The 24240-nt window shown below is 63.7% G+C and overlaps 5 protein-coding genes across 19 annotated transcripts; 3 read left to right on the forward strand and 2 right to left on the reverse strand.

Annotated features, from left to right (window-relative positions):
* The first annotated feature begins 68 nt into the window (after nucleotides 1-68).
* SPAG7 (sperm associated antigen 7) lies at nucleotides 69-3718 on the forward strand. The gene is made up of 7 exons (XM_036078303.2): nucleotides 69-229; nucleotides 2342-2409; nucleotides 2635-2723; nucleotides 2837-2921; nucleotides 3038-3127; nucleotides 3209-3365; nucleotides 3453-3718. Exons 1-7 carry the CDS (start codon nucleotides 145-147, stop codon nucleotides 3560-3562), a joined length of 684 nt encoding a protein of 227 aa, XP_035934196.1. The 5' UTR covers nucleotides 69-144; the 3' UTR covers nucleotides 3563-3718.
* A 653-nt stretch (nucleotides 3719-4371) lies between these two features.
* On the reverse strand, nucleotides 4372-11297 carry ENO3 (enolase 3). Of its 9 annotated transcripts, none has more exons than XM_078067790.1 (12): nucleotides 11045-11297; nucleotides 8290-8376; nucleotides 7934-8029; nucleotides 7719-7777; nucleotides 7452-7521; nucleotides 6994-7127; nucleotides 5944-6166; nucleotides 5639-5836; nucleotides 5250-5451; nucleotides 4768-4876; nucleotides 4610-4668; nucleotides 4372-4524 (listed from the first exon to the last, which is right to left on the reverse strand). In XM_078067790.1, exons 2-12 carry the CDS (start codon nucleotides 8372-8374, stop codon nucleotides 4455-4457), a joined length of 1305 nt encoding a protein of 434 aa, XP_077923916.1. In that variant the 5' UTR covers nucleotides 8375-8376; nucleotides 11045-11297; the 3' UTR covers nucleotides 4372-4454. The 9 variants fall into 9 exon arrangements, with proteins under 9 accessions (XP_077923916.1, XP_077923913.1, XP_077923914.1 ...); XM_078067787.1 differs by lacking the exon at nucleotides 11045-11297 and adding an exon at nucleotides 10638-10848; XM_078067788.1 differs by lacking the exon at nucleotides 11045-11297 and adding an exon at nucleotides 10620-10848.
* An 87-nt stretch (nucleotides 11298-11384) lies between these two features.
* PFN1 (profilin 1) lies at nucleotides 11385-14217 on the forward strand. Its single transcript, XM_036078291.2, has 3 exons — nucleotides 11385-11677; nucleotides 13079-13271; nucleotides 13870-14217. Exons 1-3 carry the CDS (start codon nucleotides 11546-11548, stop codon nucleotides 13965-13967), a joined length of 423 nt encoding a protein of 140 aa, XP_035934184.1. The 5' UTR covers nucleotides 11385-11545; the 3' UTR covers nucleotides 13968-14217.
* Nucleotides 14218-14703: 486 nt separating this feature from the next.
* RNF167 (ring finger protein 167) lies at nucleotides 14704-19378 on the reverse strand. 7 transcript variants are annotated; one of them, XM_036078287.2, is made up of 10 exons: nucleotides 19262-19378; nucleotides 18457-18959; nucleotides 18294-18374; nucleotides 16979-17104; nucleotides 16782-16869; nucleotides 16503-16593; nucleotides 16182-16287; nucleotides 15937-16030; nucleotides 15286-15366; nucleotides 14704-15202 (listed from the first exon to the last, which is right to left on the reverse strand). In XM_036078287.2, exons 2-10 carry the CDS (start codon nucleotides 18538-18540, stop codon nucleotides 14904-14906), a joined length of 1050 nt encoding a protein of 349 aa, XP_035934180.1. In that variant the 5' UTR covers nucleotides 18541-18959; nucleotides 19262-19378; the 3' UTR covers nucleotides 14704-14903. The 7 variants fall into 7 exon arrangements, with proteins under 7 accessions (XP_035934180.1, XP_035934179.1, XP_035934182.1 ...); XM_036078286.2 differs by lacking the exon at nucleotides 19262-19378 and adding an exon at nucleotides 19096-19221; XM_036078289.2 differs by lacking the exons at nucleotides 16979-17104; nucleotides 19262-19378 and adding an exon at nucleotides 19096-19221.
* Nucleotides 19379-19435: 57 nt separating this feature from the next.
* SLC25A11 (solute carrier family 25 member 11) lies at nucleotides 19436-22309 on the forward strand. The gene is made up of 8 exons (XM_036078290.2): nucleotides 19436-19677; nucleotides 20219-20371; nucleotides 20467-20673; nucleotides 20848-20938; nucleotides 21029-21119; nucleotides 21199-21298; nucleotides 21379-21430; nucleotides 21560-22309. The coding sequence occupies exons 1-8, from the start codon at nucleotides 19583-19585 to the stop codon at nucleotides 21713-21715; spliced, it is 945 nt and encodes a 314-aa protein (XP_035934183.1). The 5' UTR covers nucleotides 19436-19582; the 3' UTR covers nucleotides 21716-22309.
* The last annotated feature ends 1931 nt before the right edge of the window (nucleotides 22310-24240 follow it).

Consider the following 24240-nt stretch of genomic DNA (forward strand, 5'->3'; position numbering starts at 1 on the left):
GCGGCGCGGGCGGGCGGGGCCTCGGCCGGCGGGGGGCGGCGGGCGGGGCGGGCGCGGAGCTTTCCGCCTCCGACGTGTTTCCGGCCTTAAAGGCATTTCGCCCTTCCCTTTAAGACGCACCGCCCCTTCTCAGTCACTCCCAAGATGGCGGACCTACTGGGCTCCATCCTGAGCTCCATGGAGAAGCCACCCAGCCTCGGGGACCAGGAGTCTCGGCGCAAGGCCCGAGGTGAGGACCCCAAATCCACAACCGCCTTTCTTCGCCCGGTTCTCAGGACCGCACTCTTCCCCCTTCGGACGATGCCGCCTCCTCAACCTTGAAAGACCCCCTCACAGGCCCCTATGGAGACCCCCAGAGTCCGTAAAAGGACTGCCGGCCCGCCCGCTGTTCTTAGCGGCCGGTGATTGGCTGCCTGGAGCCGAGCTCCAGCCTCCCGCCTCTTGCCTACTGGCCTTCCGCAGTCCTTGTTTCCAATTCGCCGGTGGGCCCGCCCGTCCGCCGCTGTCGTGCTCTGATTGGCTGGCTGCCTCCAGCCCCTTGGCGTTCTTCGCCCCCCTCCCCCGCGCCCGGGCCCGCCTGCCGTCCGAAGAGGGCGTGTCCAGCTCGCGAGCCCCCCCCCTCGCGCCCTATCCCCATTCCGATTGGCTCCGGGGCACGCCCGTCCGCAAGCCCTTCGCCCCCATTGGCCCCCTCCATTTCGGGTTCTGCCTACGACGTCTGGTCCGACCTTCCTCGGGCCCACCCCACCCTCGGCGCCTCGGATTGGTGGCCGGGCCCGCTCTGTACCTTGCGCCCCTCCTACCTGCTTTCCCCGGTGCCTTCCGCGTCCCCGCCGCCCTTCCCTCGTGGGCAGCCGCCCAGTCCCGGCCGCACTGCCCCAGCCCCCCGGCCGTCCGATTGGCGCCCTCCCCGGCGGGCGGGCTCAGGTCCCTGCGCGGGGTCGGGCCGGGCCGGGCCGGCGGGCTGGGGGCCGCGCCCACCGTCCGGGAGCCCGCAGTCTGGGCCGCGCACGGAAGGGTCACACCCAAGTTTGACAGCCCCCTGGATGCGCCCCCGAAAGGCATTGTCCGGGGTCCAGACCCGCCCTGCAGGGGGCTGACGGCTGGCGGGGGGCCCTTCAGCGAGACGGGAGCCCCTGCCCCTGTGGGCAGACGTGTGTTCGAGACTTCCCGGGAGGGAGGCGACACGTGGGAACGGTAGCGGCCGTGGCTGGACCAGGAAGCTGAGGTTCAGGGTTCAGTCACTTGCCTGAGGTCACAGGGTTACTGAGTGGCAGGGCTTTAAACCGGCCTGTGATCGGTAAGCCTGCGCTCTTTTTTTTTTTTCCTTCTGTGTGGCCTACGTTCTTAACCTTAACCTCGCGCCGCCACCTCAGATGCGGAGGGGAGATTCACAGACCAGTTAGAGAACATCAGTGGTCAAGATAAGACGCACTGGTGGTAAAGCCCCTGAGATCAGACAGAGGAGAGACCCCAAGCTGTCCGCCGGGGTCCGCGGGGCGTAACTGGAGAGGAGGTGGACAGGCTCCCTCGCCTGCTAGCAGCTCCCAGTCTGCAGGGAGACAAATAAGGAGTTACACTCTGTGGGTTTTCAGCGCACGCTAGAGTGAGTCTGGGAACCCCAAGTGCTTGGGCCCCAGGGGAGGCAGTGAGCAACTCTGACTCTCGGTGGGTCTAGGTTTGCAGGAGGAGGAACCCTAGGTGGTGCAAAGTGGTTAGGGAAACGGGAAGCGGTCCAGTGCAGCTGGAGGACCCCGATCGGTGCAAGTGGGCCGGAAGGACAGGGGGATTCGAAGTGGCCTGACAGAGGGGAGGGGGCGCCAAGACCTGAGCTGGGGGAACACCCTCACAGCTCGCCTTGGGCACCTGCAGTCCCCAAGGAGCAGGGTGTCGGATCAGTCACTTCAGCGCCCTCCTGTCTGTGGGAGCGAGAAGTGGGGGTGTTACAGAATATAGGAAGTTAAGTAATTTCCCCTTTCCTGTGTAGACAGTGTGACAGTAAGCTCTTGGAGGCCAAGGCTGAATCTGCTCTCAGCTCCCCAGCGGTCCCAGGTCTCTGCATTGTGAGAATGGAATACGTGCTTGTGAATCACAGGGCCAAGCATGGTTCTCCTCCTCGCCACTCCCACTAAAGAGGGAGCTCTTGAAGGGAATGCTCTGTCTCAGTGTCTGGGCCACAGGGCCTAGCACAGTGCCAGGCACACAATGAGTATGCGCCGATGCTTGGAGAACAGGCACTGATCTACTCTCCCAGGGCACGCCAGACCTCGTGAGAAGCCTGACAGACTCTCCCCACCCCTGCCTCCAGCCCCGGTCTCATGCTGCCATTTCTCACCCCCAGAGCAGGCTGCCCGCCTGAAGAAACTGCAGGAGCAAGAGAAACAACAGAAAGTGGAATTTCGTAAAAGGGTGAGCCCACTGGAGATGGCAAAGGCAGCCTCAGGAAGGACTTCCAAGAAGTTAGAGTTGGAAGGTTGAGGACTCAGGTTTTCCCAAATGTCTCCAGTGAGAAGCCTGGAGGCCAGTGGCATGGAGGCTGGGGAAGGTGTGGGGGGCAAGGCCCGCTGGCCCGGCTTGGGAGAGGGGTTCTGGGGTGGAGCAGTCACCTCATGTCTTCCTCTTCTGTCTCCCAAGATGGAGAAAGAGGTGTCAGATTTCATCCAAGACAGTGGGCAGATCAAGAAAAAGTTTCAGCCGATGAACAAGATAGAGAGGAGCATCCTGTGAGTGTCTGTGGGCTAGGGGAGATGTGAACGGGCCAGCAGGGGACCCCTAAGAAGGGGGTGCTGGGCCCCTGGCGGCCCTACATACTCTCCCCTCCGGCCTCCCTACCCAGACACGATGTGGTGGAAGTGGCCGGCCTGACGTCCTTCTCCTTCGGGGAAGATGATGAGTGTCGCTACGTCATGATCTTCAAAAAGGTGAAAGGCCCAAGCCCCCCGCCCTCCTCTCTCCTTTTCAGCCTGCGCCCCCCAGGGGAGAGGCCTGCGTGAAGCCCGTGTGTGGAGCCCCGACCCCATGGTTCCTTTGTCCCCAGGAGTTTGCACCCTCCGATGAAGAGCTGGACTCCTACCGTCGCGGGGAGGAATGGGACCCCCAGAAGGCCGAGGAGAAACGGAAGCTGAAGGTGAGCTCCGCCTGGCAGCCCACCCCCGGGAGGGGTGGGGACAGGCCCCCGAGCGCTGGTGCCTGGCCTCTGCACCCCTAGGAGCTGGCGCAGCGGCAGGAGGAGGCGGCGGCCCGGCAGGGCCCCGTGGTGGTGAGCCCCGCTAGCGACTACAAGGACAAGTACAGCCACCTCATCGGCAAGGGCGCAGCCAAGGACGCGGCCCACATGCTGCAAGCCAACAAGACCTACGGCTGCGGTGAGGCCCCGTGGGGGGCGGGCGCGGGGGCGGGGGCGCAGGGCTCCCAGGCCCTGCCCACACTCCTCTCCCACCCCCACCCCCCAGTGCCCGTGGCCAACAAGAGGGACACTCGCTCCATCGAAGAGGCCATGAACGAGATCCGGGCCAAGAAGCGCCTGCGGCAGAACGGGGAGGAGTTGCCGCCTACCTCCTAGGCACCGCGGCTCCCCGGGCCGGGGCAGGGGGCGGGGGGACAGGCTGCTGCTACCAGACCCATCCTGGAGCCCCACCCCCGCAGCCCTTCCCGCCGGCCTCACTCGGGCTGGGGGCGGTGGTCCCCGCGTCACTGTCGGAGCCTGGCTGTGTGCGTGCGTGTGTGCGTGTGTGCGAATGCGCAGGTGGGTATTTAACGTGTATCATTCTCCTTTCTCCTTGGAATTTCCTTCCCCGTGGGCTGGGATGACTTTACATTCAATAAACACTGTTGACCCAACGTCCTGGTTTGTTTGGACAGAGAAAGGTGGGTCCGGGGAGGAAGAGGATTTTAGGTCGAACAGTCTACGATGGTCGTGCCGGCCAAGGATGGCCAAATACTGGCACTTTCCTGGGGTTTATAGGAGATAGCATTCAAAGAGCACACTCGCTAGAGACAAACGGCCCGGCTGTGGCTCCTGGCTCCGCCGGTAAGGGAGACTTTCTCTGCCTTGGTTTCCCCACACGTAAAATGGGGAGAAAACAGTCACTCTCTGATGGCGCCAGTTCACAGAGAGCACAGGTCGGTATGTCAAGCGTCTGCAAGGGTTCCAGATCCTGAAAGCTTCGTGAGCGTGGGGCGCTCAGACCCCTGTCCCCACCCCCCGGCTCCCCCTCAGCCTCCTTCCGAAGTGTGAAGCCGTCCCTCCCCTTCCCTCCGTGTCCCAGCAGGTCACCCGAGTGTTCCTCCCTTCCTGCCCCCACCTCTCCACCTCCCGTCTTGCCCGGAGACCGGCATCCCCTCCGTCCCACCAAGGAGCACACCACCGTCTTGCTTGCCACCAGTGTTTATTCCCCCAGGGAAGGGCCTGAAGGCCTAGATGGGTCCTGTGAGGTCTTGGGGCCTGCGGCTTCTCACTTGGCCTTCGGGTTACGGAACTTGCGTCCCGCGAAGACAGCCTTGTCCCCGAGAGCCTCCTCGATCCTAGAAGGCAGGCAAAGTCAGAGCTGCACCCTTCAACCCAACAGCGCCAGGCTCCCCTCATCTGGGCCCGCCGCAGCCCCTGTACCTCATGAGCTGGTTGTACTTGGCCAGACGCTCTGAGCGGCAGGGAGCACCAGTCTTGATCTGGGGAGGAAAGGGGAGTTCCCATGGTTGCATGAGGCTGGAGGTGGGAGTGGCCTGTGGTGGCAGGAATCCAGGGACCCCAAGGAGACCCGTGGGTACCTGTCCCGTGCAGAGCCCCACAACGAGGTCAGCGATGAACGTGTCCTCAGTCTCCCCGGAGCGGTGGCTCACCATCACCCCCCAGCCGTTAGACTGAGCCAGTTTGCAGCTGGGCAGAGAGGACACTCAGTAAGGTGGGCCGGGGCCTCCGAGGGAAAGCCAAGGGCTGGGTGCGGCTTTTCCCTTCGGTTTGGGGGAGTGGGCTCTTTGCGGGTAGGGAACTAAGTTCTTTGGGAAGCAGGAGAGAAGGGGAGAGTTGATTTTGAATGTGGGCTCCTGAGATGCTGGTGGGAAGGAAGGGCAGAACCAGGGAGAGAGGAACCGCATGGGCTGGGCGTGGGGCATGGCAGGGTCACCGGGGCAAAGCCCTGGGGTCAGGAGGGTGGGGACGGGGCAGGAGCCGGGGCAAGTCAGACGCGGCAGGCCGGGCAGAGCTGGGGCGGAGGGAGGCTGCGGCCGCCCCAGGGCCAGCAGGCACTCACGCCTGGATGGACTCGGTCACTGAGCCAATCTGGTTGACCTTCAGCAGCAGGCAGTTGCAGGCCTTCTTCTCAACGGCCTGGGCAATCCTCTTGGGGTTGGTGACCGTGAGGTCGTCCCCCACGATCTGGATGTTCACCCCCGAGAGGAATGAGGTCCAGGTGGCCCAGTCATCCTGGTCGAAGGGGTCCTCGATGGAAACCACTGGAGGGGGTGAGGCAGGAGCCCGGGTAAAGGTCAGAGGGGCCTCACGGGGCGACAGGCCGGAAGAGTCGGGGTGGGGATTTCCGCGGGGCTGAGGACCGCGAGGGCCGCGGCGGTGGCAGTCACCGTGTTGGGCGGCCGCCGCCGGGGTCTCGGGCAGGAGCGACGGACCAGCTGGGGGTCTCACCAGGGTAGTTCTTGATGAAGTTCTTGTACAGCTCCCCCAGCTTCTCCCCAGTGATGTGCCGCGCGGGGTCGTCAGGGGACTTGAAGTCGAGGTCGTACTTCCCGTTGCGATAGAACTCGGATGCTGCCACGTCCATGCCGATGACCACCTTGTCGGGGTAGCCGGCCGCCTGGATGGCGGTCTTCAGCAGCTCCAGGGCTGGGGGAGGGGCGACAGGGCACCTGAGGCTCCGGGGCCCCCGGTCTCTGCAGCCCGTCCTCCGCGGGGACGCGGGGGGCCCCGGCCCTCAGAGCGCTCACACTGACCCTCGTTGTTCTCCAGGATGTTGGGTGCAAAGCCACCCTCGTCGCCCACGTTGGTGGCATCCTTCCCGTACTTGGCCTTGATGACCCCCTTGAGGTGGTGGTAGACCTCGGCGCCGATGCGCATAGCTTCCTTGAAGGAGCTGGCTCCCACGGGCAGGATCATGAACTCCTGCATGGCCAGCTTGTTTCCAGCATGGGAGCCCCCATTGATCACGTTGAAGGCCTGGTGAGGGGGAGGGCGGGGGAGGGGCGGCTCAGACCCCGCCAGCTGGGAGGGTCCAGGCGGAACCCTGGCTTCCCGAATTACCAGCCGCGGCTCTAGAGGGAGTCCTGTCACTCCTCAGAGTCTCTTGTCTCGTTTGTGTAAGACGGGGATACCACCCGCTTTCCCGCGGGATCTTACGCTGAAAGTCAGACAAACGGACTGAAAATCAGGCCCCACGTGTGCCTGACCTGCGACAGCTAGCGGACAGCACTGACGGCAGGCCAGGCGCTGCCTGGGAGCCTTCCGTGGGGTCCCTGGGCTCCCTCCCTGCCCCCGGCACCCCTGTTAGCCCGGTCCTGTTACCACCCCCACTTCACAGACAAGGAAACGGGGGCAGAGAGCGGATGTGCGGACTCGCCTAAGATCACACCCCAGCAGACAGGCCAGCCGCGCCCCGAGCTCCCGCGCGAACGCAGTCCGCCCAGTTAGGGCGCAGTAAGGGGTCACGTTACTCCCGACACGCAACAGGGGCTTGGGTCTGATGAGAATTCGAGGAGATACAGAGAGAGGCCAGACCCTCGCCACGAAGCAGCTCCCGATCTGACTCGGGACTGGGCCTAGCGCCGGAATGGGAAGGAGCGCGGGGTTAGGCCAAGGGAAGCAGCGGGGAGGCTCGGATTGTGGGAGAGAGGGCGGGGCCGGCCGCAGCTGGAGAAGTTCCATCTCGGGAAACCGTGTCTTTGGAGCTGGGTCTGGAAGGTAGACTTTCCAGGGGCCGCTCGTGCGCGGCTCACTGGTGGGGCGGCTCGGTCACTGTGGCACGGGGCGAGGGCGGCTGCACTCACAGGGACCGGGAGGACCAAGTGCGGGTTCCCGGCGAGGTCCGCGATGTGCCGGTAGAGCGGGACCCCCTTCTCTGCTGCGCCAGCCTTGCACACGGCCAGGGAGACGCCCAGGATGGCATTGGCCCCAAACTTGGCTAGAGGAGGCAGGCACAAAGAAAGGGTGAGGGCTTCTCCCGCAGGGCTTGGGGTCACCGCAGGAAGCATCCGCAACGCCAGACCACTGGGCATGAAGGGTGTGCTAATGGCGGTCTCCCCCAGGAGCCCCCGCCCCAGGGGAATGTGTCAGCTTCAAGTCTGTGTCCACGGCCCGGCCAGGCCTGGCGGAGGACAGGCACCAGGAAATGCCTGTGGAATGAATACAAACCCAGCCAGCCACGGTGTGCCCCACACTGTGGGACACAGAAGTAATCCTAACCAGAGCTCCGACCCAGGGTCCCTCCCCCTAGCCTTGCACTCACACTTGTTCTCAGTCCCGTCCAGCTCGATCATAAATTTGTCAACTTTTTCTTGATCCACGACGCTTAGTTTCTGGAAGGAGAGGTTGGGGGCGGGGGGGTGGGGGGGAAGAGCAGAGGTCATATTTCTCAGGAGTCAGGGCATGTGCGGGAGGAAGTGCAGGTATTTGGGGGAGACAGGCTGGCGGGGCAAGCAAGGCCTCTCCCAGGCGTGAGCTGCTGGGGGTGAGGTGACAAGGACATGGGGGCAGGGAGCAGGCTCCCTCTTGCCTTTTCCAGCAGAGCGGGGCCTAGGGTCTTGTTGATGTGTTCCACGGCCTTCAGGACCCCTAGAGAAGCCGGGGGGGGGGGGTTCAGAAATCTGATTTAATCAGGCTCCTTAAGAGCATTGGGTTCCAGTCCTCTACACCCCACGAGGCTGCTGAGGGCCCAGGTCCTGACCCCACCCACACACACAGGCTCGTCCGGCCACCGTCTTCCCTCACCTTTCCCCATGTAGCGGGATTTATCTCCATCTCTCAGTTCCAGGGCCTCATAGATACCCGTGGAAGCTCCGCTGGGCACAGCTGCTCGGAATCGGCCTGGGTGGGTTGAAAGGGAACATCACACAGAGTCCCCTGCACCCCCAAAGGGCCAAAGTATGCTGAGCCCAGGGCCGGGGGCCAGTGCAGAGGGAGACTCCTGCTTCTCCGGACCAGGGAGCCAGGATGGAAGGGGAAGAACTCTGGGGAAGGGGATCCCCGAGAAACGAGAGCATGTGGGGCAGAACTGGGAGGGAGGGGGCAAGGACCCGCGGGGCTGGAGTCTTCCAAGGCGAGGCCACTCCAGAGGCCTGTGTTACCCTTGGCCGTGTGCAGGTCCACCTCTACTGTGGGGTTGCCCCTGGAGTCCAGGATTTCCCGGGCAAAGATCTTCTGCATGGCCATGGCTGCAAGGCAGGAGATGTGACTGAGTGTGGACAGTTGATCCCTGAAGGAACCCGAAATCCCTTGCCCTTTAAGAGTCTTCCCCACCCCAAGAAGGCAGGTGCGGGAGCTAAAAATATCCCACAAAAAGGTCACAGACCAAAGAGGCTGGCGCAGCCCCCTCCCCCACTCAGAACAGCTCCTGTTGCACCCCCATCCTAAGGATCCAGGGACCTCTTCTTTAACTGCACCCTCTGCACGGCTCCCAGGCCCCCGCCCCATAGCCCGCAGAGCTGCCCTGAGGCCCTCTCCCTCGCCCTCCTGCTTGCTGGCCCTCAGACCCTCTCCTGCTCTGCCGGTTCTCCTCTTCCTGCTCCTCGGTCTCCTCCAAATCCGTGGGGACCCCAAATTCCCCACCTGGCTGCAACTCTCACTCCCCTTCTCCATCCACCTCTGCCTGCCTTTCTTCATGGTCTGGTTCTCTGCCCTGGGTACCCCCCATCCTGCTTGCTCCAACCCTTCCACGTCTTTCTCAAGCACCCCAAGTCCCGGGAGGAAGAAAAAGCTGAGAGCTCCCCCCACTCTGTCCAAACCAGCACCACCCTCACCCTTCACCCCTTCACCACCCCCATCCTCTGGGACTGGAGGGTTCACCAGACCTGGGATGTCTTCGCTAGGGGCTCGGGGTGAGCTCCGAGTCTAGGTGGCAGCTGGGACAGTGTCAGCTCACCCCCTCTCAGGCTGGGCATTTATCCCCTAGCCACCCCGCGCCCCAGCCAGCCCCGCCTCTCTCCCTCTCCATCCTCCCCCTCCACACTGGGCTGGCAGCCAAGTGCCCACTACAGCCGAAAGCAGCAACCTTTGTCCCTGGGCACCTGCCCCCTTCCCAAAGGTCAATGACTACCCCTCCTTCCTCTCTGTCCCCCAATAAAAGCCCCTACTTTTAATTCCAGCTCTGGGGAGGGGCAGGGGAGGGCCTTCAGATCGGGGGTCTCTCCCTTCGCCAGGATTATATTTCCCTTTTGCAAAGGTTGAAGAGGGACTAGTGCCCTTTAGCAAAGGCCAGCGGTAACCTGAGCCCTGCAGGGCTGGGGAGGGGGCCTGGAAGAGGGGCTGCAGGATTGACATCCACACGTGCTCAGCTCACTTGGCAGGCGCCCGGCTGCCTCTGCCCTCAGTCGGAGGAGGGGCCGGGGTCCCGGGCAAGCTCTGAGGCCTCAAATGGAATCCTCCACTCGGAAGGCGAGAGGGTCTCACCTCTCAGGGTCCTCATGGCGGCCTCTCTGGGCCCCTCCCCCCCCGCCCCGGGCCAGCAAGGGGGTGGGGGAGGGGGTAGGGAGCCGAATTTAGACGGGCCCTCAGACTTGGCGCGGCTCCCCGCTGATTGCGCCGGGCCAGCACTTGTCGCCCAGGGTGCAGATCGGCAGCCGGGAGCCCTTCCCGGCCGACCGCGGGCGCCTCGGGCCGCGGCCCCAGCCCACCAGTGAATGAGGTTCCTCAGCAGGGCACAAAATGAATGGCAGGAGGAGGGGTGGCCCCCGCGCGCGTCTGAGCGCGGCGGGGCGGCTCTGGGGGGCCGCGCCCCGACCTCCGCCGCAGCCCCAGCCCGGACACGCGGGCACCTGGAGGCTCGTCCTCTCCCCCGCCCCGTCCCCGGCTCCGGCCGCGCCCTCGGGACTTTTCCACCCCGGGGTCGGTGTGCGGCGGGCCAGAGGTCAGGAGCCGGCCGGCCAGGAGCGCCGCCACGTGCCCGAGCGCGGCCCCGCCCGGGCGGCCCGGTGACTCAGCCGCGCGGCTGTCGAGGAACGGGATCTGGGGCCGTCGGGGGCTGGGGGCGGCCGCCCCGCACCGCGCCCCGATGCCGGCGGGGCGCCCCTCCCCCAGGACCGGAAGCGGCCCAGCCCCGCGGCGGCCCTGCGCCCTCACCTGGGCCGCCGCGGGGACCCCGGCCGCCCCTTCCCGCCGGGCGGCGGGCGAGCGCGGCGCGCGCGACTTCTTAGCCTAAGTTTTACCGAAAAGAAGAAAAAAGAACCCGAGGGCCCCGAGCAGGAGGGGACTTTCCCCGTCTTGGAAAAGTTGCAAAGCTTGCAACCCCCCGGTATTCTTCCGCCCGGGAAAGTAGTCCCGCCCCTGTCTCCCGCGCCCAGTGACCTCTGCCGCGCCGGGCCAAGGGGCACGGCCGGTGACCCGAACTGCTGGCGGGGTGCGTGTGTTGGTGGTTGGGGGGAGGCCGGGTGGGGCCGGGACGTGGGGCGCGGAGGCCTGCCTGGGGGCTGGAGCTGACCCAGCTTGTGCCCCTCGGGCAGATCCTGGGGACACGAGTGTCCCCCCGGTGGGCGCCTTCAACTCTGAAGACAGCCGGGGTATTCGGCCACCTCCCCCTGGGCTCCCGCATTTCTCGACTGAAAAGAACCGGGGGGGGGGAGCCATGGGCCCGCGCGCGCCGCGCCCCCGCCCCTTCCGCCCGGCGGGAGACACGTCCCCGGCCCGCCCGCCTGCGCGGGGGGTCCCGCCGCGCGCGCGCCCTGCGCGCCCGCGCAGCCGGCCGCCGGCCCTAACCGCCCCGCGCCCTCCCGCCCGGCCCGGCCCGGCGCAGGCGCGGGCGCACGCGCCGCCGCCGCCGCCGCTCCTGCCCTCCGGCGGAGGTGGGGGAAGGGGGAGCCGTTCCGTTTAACCCTGAGCGCCCCGCACCCTCCTCGACTGGCTCCGCTCGCGGCTCGCCAGTCCTTCTTCCTTTCACTTTCCTTCCTCCCTCGGGCTCGCTCCCTTCCCCGACACCAAAGTCTCATTGGTATTCAAGGCGAAGCGGAGCGAGCCCTGACCCTAACTTCCCCCAGCCGCCACCGCCCCCCATCCTTTCACAGAGCTTTCCACCCAACTCTGCAAATTTTGCAATAGGGGGAGGGATTTTTAAAATTGCCTTTGCAAAGTTCGGTATCTGGGCAGGCGAGGGGGGAGGGCGGGAACGGGGAGCAGGCCCCGCCCCCCTGCCGCCCTTTGCAAATAAAAATCTGGGGGGGGGGAGGAGCAGGAAGTGGCGGTGCGAGGGCTGCTGCACAGCTAGCGGAGCCGCGGTCCGGACGGCAGCGCGTGCCCCGAGCTCTCCGCCTCCCCCCGCCCGCCAGCCCGAGGCCCCCGAGCCCAGCCCGCGGCCCCAGCAGCAGCGCCGAGAGCAGTCCCAGAAGCAGCGCCATGGCCGGCTGGAACGCCTACATCGACAACCTCATGGCGGACGGGACCTGTCAGGACGCGGCCATCGTGGGCTATAAGGACTCGCCCTCCGTCTGGGCCGCCGTCCCCGGGAAAACCTTCGTCAGCATCACGGTACTGCGAGGCCCGCGCGCCCCGGGGCACCGGCCGGCGCGGACGCGGAGAGGGAGGGACTGGGGTGGGGGCGGGCGCGGTCCGGGGAGGGCGGCGAGGGGCCGCGACCGGGTCCTCGCCCCTGGAGGCGGCGCGGATGGCGGCCGCACGTGAGCGGGCGCCCCGCTGCGCCCGAGACCCCGCGCCCCGGGGCGGCGGCGCCCATCCCTCCCGCCGCCCCGCTCCCCGCGACGGGGCGTTACATCCGGGGCACAGGGCGGGGAGGGGCGCGCCGCCCGGTGCGGAGGCCCACTTCCGCCTCGTCCAGGGCGGGGCGGGCACGCGCGGCGGGCTCGGCCGGGCACGGACACCGGGCGGGCGCGGGGGGACCCCCGGCCCCGCTTCCGGCGGCCGGCTCGCGCCCCGCCACCATTGTTCCTGCTCCCGGCTGCGGGAGGCAGCCCCGGTGGTCCGGGGTTCCCCGCCCTCCCGGCTCCGTTAGAGAGGGCGAGGCCGCCCCACGCCCCCCCGGGTCGGCACGCTGTGCGCCCCGCATTCCTGGGAGGCCCGTCCCGGAAGTCCCCTCGCCCTCCCTTCCCGCCATCCGGCGGGGCCCGGAGCGGGGGAACTTTGGGAGAAGTTGTAGGGCAGCGCGAGTGAAGGAATGAGGGATGACTGCCGCTGTCCCCATCACCACCTCCCCGGTCCGCACTGCCCGGAAGTGGGGAGGGGGAGCGGAAGTTCGGGAGGGGGGGAAGGGGATTTCCGGGCGGGAGGGGACCGGATGTGGGGGTTTGGGGTGTTAGGGGGAGGGGGAGAGAGGTTCCCTGGGGTATCTAGACCTGAGAGCTGGGTGGCCGGCTCTGGCCCCGCGCCCCCTTCCCAAGTTTGCCAACTTCCCCGGAAAGCCCCCAGGGATCTGCTTCATCCTCTCGGGGCACAGCTACCTGGGCCTGGACCCTAAGTCACTCGGAGACCCAGGCGTCCGGGCCCCTAACAACTCCTGCAGAACCTTTGACCAAATAAGGGCAAAGTTGCTTCTCCTGCTTCGCCCGCCCCCTCCCTTCCCCTCTTCGCTTCTGCTTTTCCTGAAGGAGAGTGGTGTGCATCCAAAGGCTACCCATTCCAGGCCACGCCGCTCACCTCCCTGGCTTTTGGCTCCCTTTCTTGGGTTCGCTTTCCCTAATAAATGAGACCGAAGTGTCGCGAGGAACGTGTAGTCCCTTTCTAGGACCATTTTCTAGGTTGGAGGACCGTGATCTTGTGCCCAGTCTTTCAGCAAGTTTCTCAAATCCCATAGATGTGCCAAAGCGCAGGACCTACACCCCTTCTAGGGGGAGGTGTGGAGGGCAGGTGGGTCCTTGAAGCGGGCGGGAACCTCGGTGTGCTGACTTGGATGGCTGTTCTCCCTTCCCTTTCCAGCCAGCTGAGGTCGGTGTCCTGGTTGGCAAAGACCGGTCAAGTTTTTTCGTGAACGGGCTGACACTTGGGGGCCAGAAATGTTCTGTTATCCGGGACTCACTGCTGCATGATGGGGAATTTACCATGGATCTTCGTACCAAGAGCACCGGGGGAGCCCCCACTTTCAACATCGCTGTCACCATGACTGCCAAGAGTGAGTTTCCGACTCTGCACCTTTTCTCCAGCTCTGAGATCCCTCGTGTACCTCCCATTAGTCTTCCGGGTTCTTTTTCTGCCTGGTTCCAGTACGAGGGGGCTCACACCAGCCTGCTGGACGCTGGGACTCTGGATAGTTCCTGCAGTTGTCTAAGTTCCTCCTCTTGTAGCATAAAGATGAACTGTATTACCTCTTTAAGTTCCTTTCTGCCCCTGAGCCTTTTCAGAGGGGAAACCCTATTTTCTTGGGAGAGGTAGACGGGTGGTCAGAAGTTGGCACTGAGCTCTGTCTTTTGAACTCTTTTGTTAAAACGTGGCAGGCTCCACCAGGGTTATTTCTAGCCTGAATCCCAGTCACTGGTCTGCCAGCCTTTGGGCCCTGAATTTTAGCATAGCCCCCTCCAGCTGGAAGCTTGATTTCCCCCTCTTGAAAAGCCCTATTGTTTCAGAGTGACTGACAGCCTGCCTGTGTGTGTGGGGGGGGGGGGTTGGGAGAGAGGAGGTTGGGTTACAGCCCCCAGGGCTGGACAGCTGCTCAACAGCTGGTAGGGGGGGAATTGTGACACCTGGGTCCTAGCCTGCTCTCTTTTCTCCAGCGCTAGTCCTGCTGATGGGCAAAGAAGGTGTCCACGGTGGTATAATCAACAAGAAATGCTATGAAATGGCCTCCCACCTGCGGCGTTCCCAGTACTGACCTCGTCCGTCCCTTCCCCCCACCACTCCCCACGGCTTTTGCACCCCTCTCCTTCCCAGACACACACATACACCATTTTTATTTTTTGGGCCATTACCCCACACCCCTTATTGCTGCCAAAACCACATGGGCTAGGGGCTGGGGCTGGACGGACAGACACCTCCCCCTACCCAAACCCCTCCTGTGTGTGGTTGGAAAAACTTTGTTTTTTGGGTTTTTTTTTTTTTCTGAATAAAAAAGATTCTACTAACGAGGTGCTGTGTGGTTTGGCCTGGGCGTCAGGATGGACAGTCCCCGTGACCAGCCCCCTTTATCTTAGCTTTGGGTTAAAAGAGGGTTGAGGGCTCTACAGAGTCTAGGAATTTGAGCTTCCTGAGTCCTGCCTTGGGGTAAGCACCTGCCTGAGGCCCACCTGGCCAGGTGGCCCAGCCCTTCCCCACTGGCATTTCCAGCCCTAGGTCCTCAGGTGCTAGCTGAGTTGGTAGGTAATGGAAGTGTCTTCCAGACCAGAGAATGGGCCCAGGCCTGCGGGCAAGGCAGGGCCGGTTGAGTCATCCCTGTGTGGGTGGGGCTCCCCCTCTCTGAGTCACAGTAAATGCCTGCTGGGTTTGTCCCCATGGCTACAGGTTATTCTCTCCCAGCACTCCCCTGCCCCTTTATGGCAAAAAAAAAAAGGGGGGGTCAGTTCCCCAAAAGGATAAGGAGTTCACCTATGTGAAAATGATCTCACCCTTCCTTAGTTCACAAAAACAGTTTTATTAACCCAGTAAGTGAAGACCCAGTCCCTTTCCACCCCCAACCCCCTCAAAAGGGATTGAGGAAGGGAGAAACCTGGGGCAGAAATGTCCCCCATCCCTCAACACAGAAGACTGGAGAGAGGACAAGGGGCTGTGCAAAGAGGTCACGGGAGGTGTGCATGGGGGGGTAAGGGGACTATTAGACCAGGATGGCAGCTGAAGAGGAAGGGGGTGAGGGTGGGGGATCTGTCAAAGACCCCGGGAAAAGAGGGGTTGGAGCTAGGGAGCCAAAGGAGGTGGGGAGTGTGGGGCTGGAGCCCAGAAGTGGGGTCCGTTCTGAGGCAGGTTGGTCCCCTGGCTCCCCTTCCTCATCACCCTCTTGCCCCTGAGTTTCGTCCTCGTCCTCGTCCCCCGGACCCTGGTGGACAGGCTGCTTGCAGATGGGACAGGTCTTCCGGGTCTGGGTGAGCCAGGGGTCCACGCAGCGGCTGTGGTAGGCTGCGAGAGGCAGGAGGTGAGGCACCCGGCGCCCGCGGGGGTGAGGAGGCTGGGGGTGGGGGGCCAGGAAGTGAGGGCCTCACCATGAGCACAGGGCAGCACTCTCAGCTTGTCCCCATCCTCATACTCATCCAGGCAAATGGCACACACATCATACTGGTCTCCTGGGGCAGGAAGAAAGTCCTCTCACTGAGCCATCCTGGCCCAAGGCCCCCAAGGACTCTGGGAGCTGTGGAGCTGAACCCTGCCAGTTACCCTCCCCGCCTTTCACCGGGCAAGGTGAGGCCAGAGCAGGACATGAAGAATCTGGGGTTAGGAGGGAAGTGGGTTTCTGGTGGGGAGACAGTGGGAGGGGCGGAAGTGGGGGGCAGGGCTTCTGCTGTAGCCCTTATATGGGCACTGGAGGCTCCAGGGCCTAGAGACCCAGCCCCTCCTTACCTGTTTCTTCCTTCTCACACCAACTCCTCCCGACTCCTTCCATTTCACTGCTCTTTCACCACCCTTACGGGCAAGGTCAGTCCTCCAGCTCTCCCCCCAACCCTTCCGTTTAACCATCTGTGCTTTCTACTTCCCACTCTATTCCTGTCCGGCCCGCACCGTACGTAAGGTAAGGAGAAGAGGAGCTGGCATCCCAGGCTGACACCTCCCATCTCTGCCCCTTGTCTCCTGAGCTCCACTTCTTCAGCACCAGGTGAGCTGTGGGAAAGGCCCCCGTCTCTCCCCAGGCCCCTCACCCTTCTGATAGTCATGGGTAGGAATCTGTTTTAGTTGCTCTTTGGTCAGTCGGTTCCGCTGGAGCCGCTTCCGGTGCTGGATACAACGGACTACCTGGGGGAAGGGGGCACGGACGGATCCGAGTTAGGGAACAAAGCTGGGCAAATCCAGTATGACACCCCCCGGCCCCCCAACCTCCCACGCACAGACCCAGTCTGGCTTTAAAGGCCCCAGCTCTTCCCATCACCCTCCCTGAGCTACTCACCATCACTGCTCCCATGGCCAGAACCAGCAGGCCCACGATGCCTGTGAAGGGGATGAGGTAATACCCCAGAGGGAAGCTATTGTCTGGGACCAGAAGCACCCGAGCCCTGGGAAAAGGAAGACCAGGATCAGAGGAGCAGGAAAGGCAGAGGAACAGAGTAACTGGTGTTGGACGAGGCCCACGGACGGGGAAGGAGGTGGGAGGAAAGTCTCGAGGCAGAGTGAGAAGGACCTAAGGCTGAACGGCCAGGGCGCGGAGGCGTGGGCTCCAGGCTGGCATGGAAGGAGTGAAGGCAGAGTGGGAAGGAGGGACGCGTCCTACCCCTTCTCGTAGACAAAGAGGGCACGCAGGTACTCGGAGCTCCTCTCCCCAATAAACACAGACGGGATCCAGATCTGCTGCTGGATTTCCTCTGCAGGGATCAGTGCATGACGCTGCGGACCCAACCCTCCACTCCGCTCCTTTGTTAACCCTGGCACTTGGCTTTTGCTCCATCCCACCCCAAGGACTGACCTGTGCTCCCTAAGGTCTCAGCCACCCCCCGCCCACCCCGATCTGAGCTCTACCGAAACCCAGCCCGTCCAGGTGCCCCAACCTTACCGCTGTTCCACACCATGTTCAGAAGCTCGTTGGAGTTCACGTTGTGCACCACAGCTGCGCCATACCCCGCCTTCTGAGCATTTAGGACCTAGGGGGACAAGGCAGGGGATAAGGGGCCATCATGGCCCTTGCCTCCCTTCATTCCGGGTGCCTTTTGTCACCCTCAGCTTCCCAGCTCCCACTCCACATTCAGCAACCTTGAGGTCAAAGTTGCAGTCGAATCTTCGAAGCAGTGCAATAAAGACTGACCCGTTGACCGGGGCTGGGGGTGGAGGGGCAATGGGGCTGCAGGCATTGGCCGGGTGAGCCTCCACAAGGAAGCCCTGGGGAAGAGAAGCAAACAACAGTTGGATTTCACCTCCTCAGGTTCTGCTCCCCACGGGGTCCCACCAAGCATACTGGTGGCCCCACGCTGCACACACTGTCCCTCACTTCCTCACCCCTGAGCATCCCACCGCGGTCAGAAGTCCGCCTCCCGAAGAGGCCAGGACATCGAGCAACACCCCTCTCCCTGTCCCAGAGGATCCTACACCCCACACTCCCAGCTAATTCAAATCCTCCTGCCTTCCGGTTTCCCAGATCATAAACCAGCTAACTCCCCACTCATCCGTGTCGCGCCCCCTCAAGCTCCTGTCCCTTCCCCCACTCCAGCACCCCAGCACACTGCCGCAAAACATGCTCCCCTCTGTTGAGAAAATGGCAAGAGGCCCAAAATGGAGTCACTGGTGCTAAGCCCCAGAGCGCCAAACCAAGACTCACCCCCTAACTGAATTAGCTCCAGCCTCCCGCAGGAACGGGGCTAAACCAGCCCACCCGGAATGAGCCGGTCAGAACTCGCGAGGTCATCTGCCCCACAGACCCCTGCCCTCCCTTGAAGAGAGCCGATCTTGCCGCCGTCGCTCTAACCGCTAGCGTGACTTACTCGTCCCGCCACCTCGAGCCTACCAGTTTCTCATTTCCGTACAGCTCTTGGAAGCTCCTTTCTATCTGCTACACGGGATGCTTCCCGATCCATGAACTGTTGACTACAGCCAGCAAGACCTTGAAAATCCCCACACTTACACTGTTTTTTCCCCCATCGGTGATCCAACCACCCACCTAACCAACAGCTACACGCACACCTACGGACGTGCTTGCGAGACGGCCGTCCTCACGATGAAGTCCTCCGAAACTGCTTATGTAACGTGACTCGCAACTGCCCTCAGGAAACTCCCCTCGGCCCATTGTACAGGAAAGCAAACTCAGCGGCACAGAGCGAATGAACTCGCCCCACGTCCTAAGACCCTGCTGGCAAGCGGCCCTTTCCCGCGGTCATCTTCGTCTCCCGCCAGCGCCCCTCCAGAGGGCCCGGGGTTGTTCAGCAGGAGACTGCACGTCTTCTCCCTGCGGACGCCGAATCCCGCCCTACCTGGGCTCCTGCGCGTGGCTCCTAACCTGCCTCCAGCTTCACGCAAGGGGCGAGGCTCCTCAACCCCCGCCCCCCGAGAGAGAGGACAAAGGGAAGGAAATCACCTGCAGCCCCTCCTGGCTCAGGGCGGCCCCAAAGAGCGCTGGCAGGTCTGCAAAGTCCATGCTGGTATTGTGGTCCGAGGTCTGCGGACGAGAGAGCCCGTGTTCCCCGGGCGCCGGCAACCCCGCCCTCCCGCGCCCTTCCCCCACCCGCCCCTCGACTCACCGCTCGGATGAGCCCCCGCGCGGGGCACGCTCCCCACAGCACGGCGGCCACCACCACAGGAAGCGGGAAGGCCGCGGGGTGCATGGCAGCGGGCGGCGAGAGGCCGAGGCGGCCGCGGCCCGGTGGCAGGAGCAGAAGCGGGGTCCTGCGCCCTCTCCGCCCCTCCTTCAGGCTCCCAGGGGTCCAACCACCCCCAGGCCCCACTTCCCAGCTACATGGGGGCGCGGGGGAGGAACCCCGAGTCCGGGAGCGGGGGGCCCAACCCGGCTAGTGGAGCGGGGAGAGAGACACTCAATGTATCCTTCTCGGGTACGGGGACGAAACCGGGAACGGGTACCGAGGCAAGCACAGGTGACAGGAAAACTTCTGGGAGGGTGGGGGCGCTCGGGGAGGCGGGACTTCCGGGCAGGTGAGCTGTCTTCCTCACTGCGGGGAAAGGGCTTCCGGGAAGGAAAGGCAAGCCGCCTCCAGCATTGGGCGCTCAAGAGGAAGGACTTCCGGTCCTAAAAGGCCCGTTGAAAGAAAGGTTAGAGGCGGAGGGAGTGCCTTTTCAGATGCAGCGAGCGCCGAAGCCCCAGCAAACGATCCAGTCGCTCCCCCTCTCATGCCCGGGATCTTGGAGCCGCCCGATTTACAAACCTCTCCACCCTTTCTGGCCGCCGTCGCGGCTGCGGGACCTTCAGGTCTCGCGAGAGTCCTCCCCACACTTTCCCTCCCACCGGCCGAACGCTTGCGGCGCCTATCGCGAGAGAACCGCCCCCCCCCCCCCCCGGCTTCCCCCCTCCCCCCCCCCCCCCCCGCTCACTCTGTCTCGCGAGATCTCCTGACACCGTCTTTATTTTCCCGCGAATCCAATTCGGCGAAAAGTGCGTCTAAGCTATGGCTTCCTAAGCCAGCCACACCCCTTCCCGCACCCCTCCTCGAAGCCCCGCCCCCGGCCCCGCCTTCCTCCCGGCTGCCTTTGCGCCGCGCGCCTGCGCCTGCGCCGGCTTCCAGCTGGGGCCGGCCCCGAGAGCCGGAGGGGCGTGCGCGCGCGCCCTCGGCCCTGTTGCGCGCGCGGTGTCACCTTGGGCGCGAGTGGGGCCGCGCGCGCACGGGACCCGGAGCCGAGGGCCACTGAGCGGCGATGGCGGCCACGGCGAGCCCCGGGGCCGGCGGGATGGACGCGAAGCCCCGCACGTCCCCGAAGTCTGTCAAGTTCCTGTTTGGGGGCCTGGCCGGGTAAGCTCAGGCCCCAGGGTTGGGAAGGGAGGAGGAAGGGACGGGTGCAGGGAGCCGAGCCGGCAGGGGGTCAGCGCGGTCCCAGGCGTATTGCCGAGGTCCTTGATGCGCTGCCAGGACCTTTTCACCCATCGCGGGGCCCCTGCTGGGCTGCGTGCAGGCCCATTGCTTAGCTCTCCCGGGTCGTGTGGGGTTCCAGGTCCTTGCATGGCTCCTGTCGGGCTACGTGAGGCCCCAGGTCACGAATGCCCACTTCCTCTCTCTGGGGTGGACAGCGGGCACTTCTAGATCACTGCTTGACCCCCTGGGAGTTGCGTGGAGCACTTTCGTTGCACGGTCCCCCGCGGGACCATTGGACTTTTCAGACCCATGGCTCTTGGCCCCGGCGGAGACTTACACACGTAGCCACTAGCCTCCTGAACACTTGGTTAATCACGGGGCAGCCCTGGCGCTTCGTGACTCCTCGTTGCCAGGTTCCGGTGGGCACTGGAAGGTAGTCAGGGGACACTCGGCCCTGAACTCTGCTTCTGTCTTCCTCCAGGATGGGGGCTACAGTGTTTGTGCAGCCGCTGGATCTGGTGAAGAACCGGATGCAGCTGAGCGGGGAAGGAGCCAAGACGCGAGAGTACAAAACCAGCTTCCATGCCCTCACCAGCATCCTGAGGGCAGAAGGGCTGAGGGGCATTTACACTGGGTACTGCAGCCACTGGATGTGGCGGGGGGTGGGGGTCGGGGTTGGGTTGGCAGCTCCAGACCCCGGCCTGACGCACAGACCCCTTCGCTCCCCAGGCTGTCGGCTGGCCTGCTGCGCCAGGCCACCTACACCACCACCCGCCTTGGCATCTACACGGTGCTGTTTGAGCGCCTGACTGGGGCTGACGGTACACCCCCTGGCTTTCTGCTGAAGGCCCTGATTGGCATGACTGCAGGTGCGACTGGGGCCTTTGTGGGAACACCAGCTGAGGTGGCTCTTATCCGCATGACCGCCGATGGCCGGTGAGTTCCAGGTCTGAGCCTGCCCCAGCTCCGTTCCCTGGGATCTAGAATCAGAGGACTGCTTATCCCTGGTCTGGAGCAGAGCATTAATGTCCGTGTTCTGGCCCCCTTTCTTTGCTCCTGTGGGGCAGGGTGGTCTATCCTGAGCTTGGCCTCTCCCCGCCTTCCCACCAGGCTTCCTCCTGACCAGCGCCGTGGCTACAAAAATGTGTTTAATGCTCTGATTCGAATCGCCCGGGAGGAAGGGGTCCCCACACTGTGGAGGGTGAGTGAAGGGGCTGGAGACTTTGGGGGCTTATAGGGGCAGGTCTTGGCCATGTCTGACAGCACAACCCCCCCATCCCCACCCCCGCAGGGCTGCATCCCTACCATGGCTCGCGCTGTCGTGGTCAACGCAGCCCAGCTCGCTTCCTACTCCCAATCCAAGCAGTTCTTACTGGACTCAGGTGAGCCCCGGAACAGGGACCCCCGGCCGGGCCCGGGCCAACTCCGCGCTGACCGCCGTCCCTGCTTCGCCTCCCCCAGGCTACTTCTCTGACAACATCCTGTGCCACTTTTGCGCCAGCATGATCAGCGGCTTGGTCACCACCGCTGCCTCCATGCCAGTGGACATCGTCAAGACCCGGTGAGCGTGCGGGCCGGGGCCCAGGGATGGACAGGAGGGCCCGCTTTGTGTCTCTCATGCCCCTGCCTCCTCTCCTGCAGGATCCAGAACATGAGGATGATTGACGGGAAGCCGGAATACAAGAACGGGCTGGTGAGGAAGTGGGGCTGGGGGCTTGGGCTGGAGGATGGGACGCTCTGGGAGGGCAGGGAGGGCCGTGGGGAAGCCGGACATGGCCCTGGAAGCCAGGTCCTAGCCCCGGCGCCCTGCCTGCCTGTTTAGGACGTGCTGGTGAAGGTTGTCCGCTACGAGGGCTTCTTCAGCCTGTGGAAGGGCTTCACACCGTACTATGCCCGCCTGGGCCCCCACACCGTCCTCACCTTCATCTTCTTGGAGCAGATGAACAAGGCCTACAAGCGTCTCTTCCTCAGTGGCTGAGGCAGGCGAGGGGCCGGGGTGCCAGGGCTCCCCCTTACCAGCTACTCCCACAGTCAGTGTGCCCCCGGGGGCCTGGACTCTGCTGCCGTGGGCCCCTCTATTTATTTTCCCTCCATGGTGTGGTTCCTTCCTCTGCGGTAAAGGACTGTGGTCTGTCCTACGCCTGCGCCACCTTGCCCTCCTTGTCCTGATCCTCACGACCTCTCTGCCCCTGGCTGTGTCTTGGCTGGGGTGTGGGGGTGGTGTCTGGGAAACTGCCTGAAGCTCTCCGGCCTCCTCTGGGGTGTTAGTTTCGGGCACGTAGGACCGCGAAAGATCCTCCTTCTCAGTGGGTAAACTAAGGCAGGGCTGAGGGGACAGGAGGCGGCAGAAGCTGTCAGGGTGGCCAAAAGGCCTGCAGCGGGAGGACGTGACCCTCCACCTCACTGACGACGTGATCAATAAATTGGATTGGTGACAGCACCCCCAGATCTGTATAGTTGCAGGGGCGGGAGGGGAGGCAGCTGGACAAGGAGGCAGAGGTCCCAGGAACACAGGAGCTGGAGTTTTAAAGAAAAGGTATTAAAGGAAAGGCACTTGCCCGTTTTATGCAAACGTTACTTCAGTCGGTCTTGATGGGGTGGCAGCAACCGACAGGTAAGGAAAACTGATGCACACGCCCCGCGTGTTGCTTCCCAGCCACTTGCCCAAGAATGTCGGGGGTGCGGGTCATCTCATGGGATCCCCAGGAAAAGCCTCCGCGGCCTGGTGACTTGGGCAGAGGGGACCGTCTGAGACGGGAAGGCTGAGCCGTGGGGGCAGGCGCCCAGAGCCGGGAGGCTTGAAACTGGGGGGGCGGGAGAAGGGGACGTTGGCCAGAGACTTGATCCGAGCCCCACTCTGCGGAGAGTGATGTGTCTCCAAAAATCTCCTGGGGCGTCAAAGGGCACAGGAAGGTCAACTGGCAGGAGGGCTGGGCAGCGTGAGGCCGAAAGTCTTGTGAGCCTGGCCAGGGACAGGCAGGCGGCAGGTGGGAACTGTCCCCTTGGCAGCCTCCTCAGGAGGAGGAGAGGAGGAGCTCGGCAGCCCGGCGCCCCGGCTGGGCCTTCCCACCTCTGCCCCTCGTACCCACTCCTGGCGCTTGCTGGCCTGGGCCACAGGGGCCACTCTGAGAAACCGGGAGCCTGGGCCTTGTCCTTAAGAGGTTCCAGGTCCAGAGGGAAAGATGGCCCAGGGGCAGGTGGGGGCGGGAGTGGAGCAGTGGACCGCTGCAGGGTGATGCGGGGCCCCCGGCCCTGCCTGGAGGAGAGAGCCGTGCTGGTGGCCGTCAGATGGATGGGGCGGCACACCTGCTGGACAGGAGAACAAAGCCTCGGAGGGGAAACCTGGGGTTGGGTGGGGAGGAGAGGGGCAGGTGATCTCGAAGCTTGCAGTGGCGGCCCATGGGGCATGGAGAACTCATTGCAGGACGTCAGCCGGGTGAGTGCATAGAAGCCCTTAATGGTCAAGCTCCAGATCTGTCCTCTCTCCAGGGGAGACTTCCAAGCAGGGCAGGTGCGGTCGGGCTTTGAGGCCCTGGCCACCTGGAGAAGGGGGTTCTAGAGCCGGGGAGGCTCAGCTTTCACTCCCGTTCTCTGTGGCCCCAGCCTTGGTTTGGGCTGGAGACACCACAGGAAACACAGACTACTCGGTGCGGTGAGGGGAAACGGCAGAGTCTAGGGGAGCAGGGGAGAAGCAGGTTCTAGTATGCGAGCAGGACACCTGACTGGGACGGCTCGGCGATGAGTAGAACCCAGCACGATGGCCCACGCCGTCAGGCCCACACCCACTGGGCCGCTGGCCTGGGCAGAGCAGGAGGCCGCGGGTGCGGGCAGGTGCCCACCTTGGCTCCTAGGCGGCCCGGGGCAGGCACGCCTCGGCAGGGGCCGCTCCAGGGAAACCTGTGGGTTGGAGCTGGTCCTGGTGCTTGCGGTGGCCTGGTGAGCGGTAGCGTAGGAGGAGGGGGGCACCCCAGGCCGGGGGTGCAGGCTGGTGAGCGTTTGTGGGCGAGTGATCCAACTCAGGTGGGGCAGGTGGGGCTTCAGACGTGTGAATGACAAGTGCCCTGGACGCTCTTCGTCTCCAAAGGAAACTCAGTTTTTTTGAAGTTACCTTTTTATTCTACAAATAATATACAACGGTGGAAAACTAGAAAATGCTCAACGGAGGAAAAGAAAAGGAAACCACCATGTTTGCGCTCCGCAGGGACGATCAGGGCTCACATCTTGATCCAGCTCTTTCCCGGTTCCCTCCGGTACACGTGTGTGAGAATCCTGCTCTGTTCCCTTCGCTTTTTCCTCAAACTTTCCGCAAGGTGATGGTAACGACGTAGTGGTTTGTGAACCCCTCCTGCATGGGGAGCTTTGTTCTTTGTTCTATGACCCGCCCCGCTCCTCTGCACCCCTGCTGCTTCGCCGAGGTTGTGCGTGTGGTACCAAGAGGCTTCTGATAAAGGAAAAGTGGCTAAGTCTCCCCCGACCTTGTGCTCCTTGCCCGCCCACCCCCAG

Source organism: Halichoerus grypus, chromosome 2 (genome assembly GCF_964656455.1).
Source record: "Halichoerus grypus chromosome 2, mHalGry1.hap1.1, whole genome shotgun sequence".
In the NCBI taxonomy this organism is placed as follows: Eukaryota; Metazoa; Chordata; class Mammalia; order Carnivora; family Phocidae; genus Halichoerus; species Halichoerus grypus.

What these genes read in the sequence shown, in the direction of transcription:
- SPAG7 (XM_036078303.2), top strand. Translation starts at nt 145, where the DNA reads ATGGCGGACCTACTGGGCTCCATCCTGAGCTCCATGGAGAAGCCACCC. An exon ending in AGGAGAAACGGAAGCTGAAG is followed by an intron (nt 3,128 to 3,208) that starts GTGAGCTCCGCC and finishes CTGCACCCCTAG; the next exon opens with GAGCTGGCGCAGCGGCAGGA. An exon ending in CAACAAGACCTACGGCTGCG is followed by an intron (nt 3,366 to 3,452) that starts GTGAGGCCCCGT and finishes CCCACCCCCCAG; the next exon opens with TGCCCGTGGCCAACAAGAGG.
- ENO3 (XM_078067783.1), bottom strand. Translation starts at nt 8,824, where the DNA reads ATGAAGAAAGGCAGGCAGAGGTGGATGGAGAAGGGGAGTGAGAGTTGC. An exon ending in CTTCATCAAGAACTACCCTG is followed by an intron (nt 5,452 to 5,638) that starts GTGAGACCCCCA and finishes CACCCCCTCCAG; the next exon opens with TGGTTTCCATCGAGGACCCC. An exon ending in TGGGGCTCTGCACGGGACAG is followed by an intron (nt 4,669 to 4,767) that starts GTACCCACGGGT and finishes TTTCCTCCCCAG; the next exon opens with ATCAAGACTGGTGCTCCCTG.
- PFN1 (XM_036078291.2), top strand. Translation starts at nt 11,546, where the DNA reads ATGGCCGGCTGGAACGCCTACATCGACAACCTCATGGCGGACGGGACC. An exon ending in AAACCTTCGTCAGCATCACG is followed by an intron (nt 11,678 to 13,078) that starts GTACTGCGAGGC and finishes TTCCCTTTCCAG; the next exon opens with CCAGCTGAGGTCGGTGTCCT. An exon ending in TGTCACCATGACTGCCAAGA is followed by an intron (nt 13,272 to 13,869) that starts GTGAGTTTCCGA and finishes TCTTTTCTCCAG; the next exon opens with CGCTAGTCCTGCTGATGGGC.
- RNF167 (XM_036078287.2), bottom strand. Translation starts at nt 18,540, where the DNA reads ATGCACCCCGCGGCCTTCCCGCTTCCTGTGGTGGTGGCCGCCGTGCTG. An exon ending in TGAGCCAGGAGGGGCTGCAG is followed by an intron (nt 17,105 to 18,293) that starts GTGATTTCCTTC and finishes TCTCTTCCCCAG; the next exon opens with GGCTTCCTTGTGGAGGCTCA. An exon ending in ACTGCAACTTTGACCTCAAG is followed by an intron (nt 16,870 to 16,978) that starts GTTGCTGAATGT and finishes TTGTCCCCCTAG; the next exon opens with GTCCTAAATGCTCAGAAGGC.
- SLC25A11 (XM_036078290.2), top strand. Translation starts at nt 19,583, where the DNA reads ATGGCGGCCACGGCGAGCCCCGGGGCCGGCGGGATGGACGCGAAGCCC. An exon ending in CTGAGGGGCATTTACACTGG is followed by an intron (nt 20,372 to 20,466) that starts GTACTGCAGCCA and finishes TTCGCTCCCCAG; the next exon opens with GCTGTCGGCTGGCCTGCTGC. An exon ending in GCAGTTCTTACTGGACTCAG is followed by an intron (nt 21,120 to 21,198) that starts GTGAGCCCCGGA and finishes CGCCTCCCCCAG; the next exon opens with GCTACTTCTCTGACAACATC.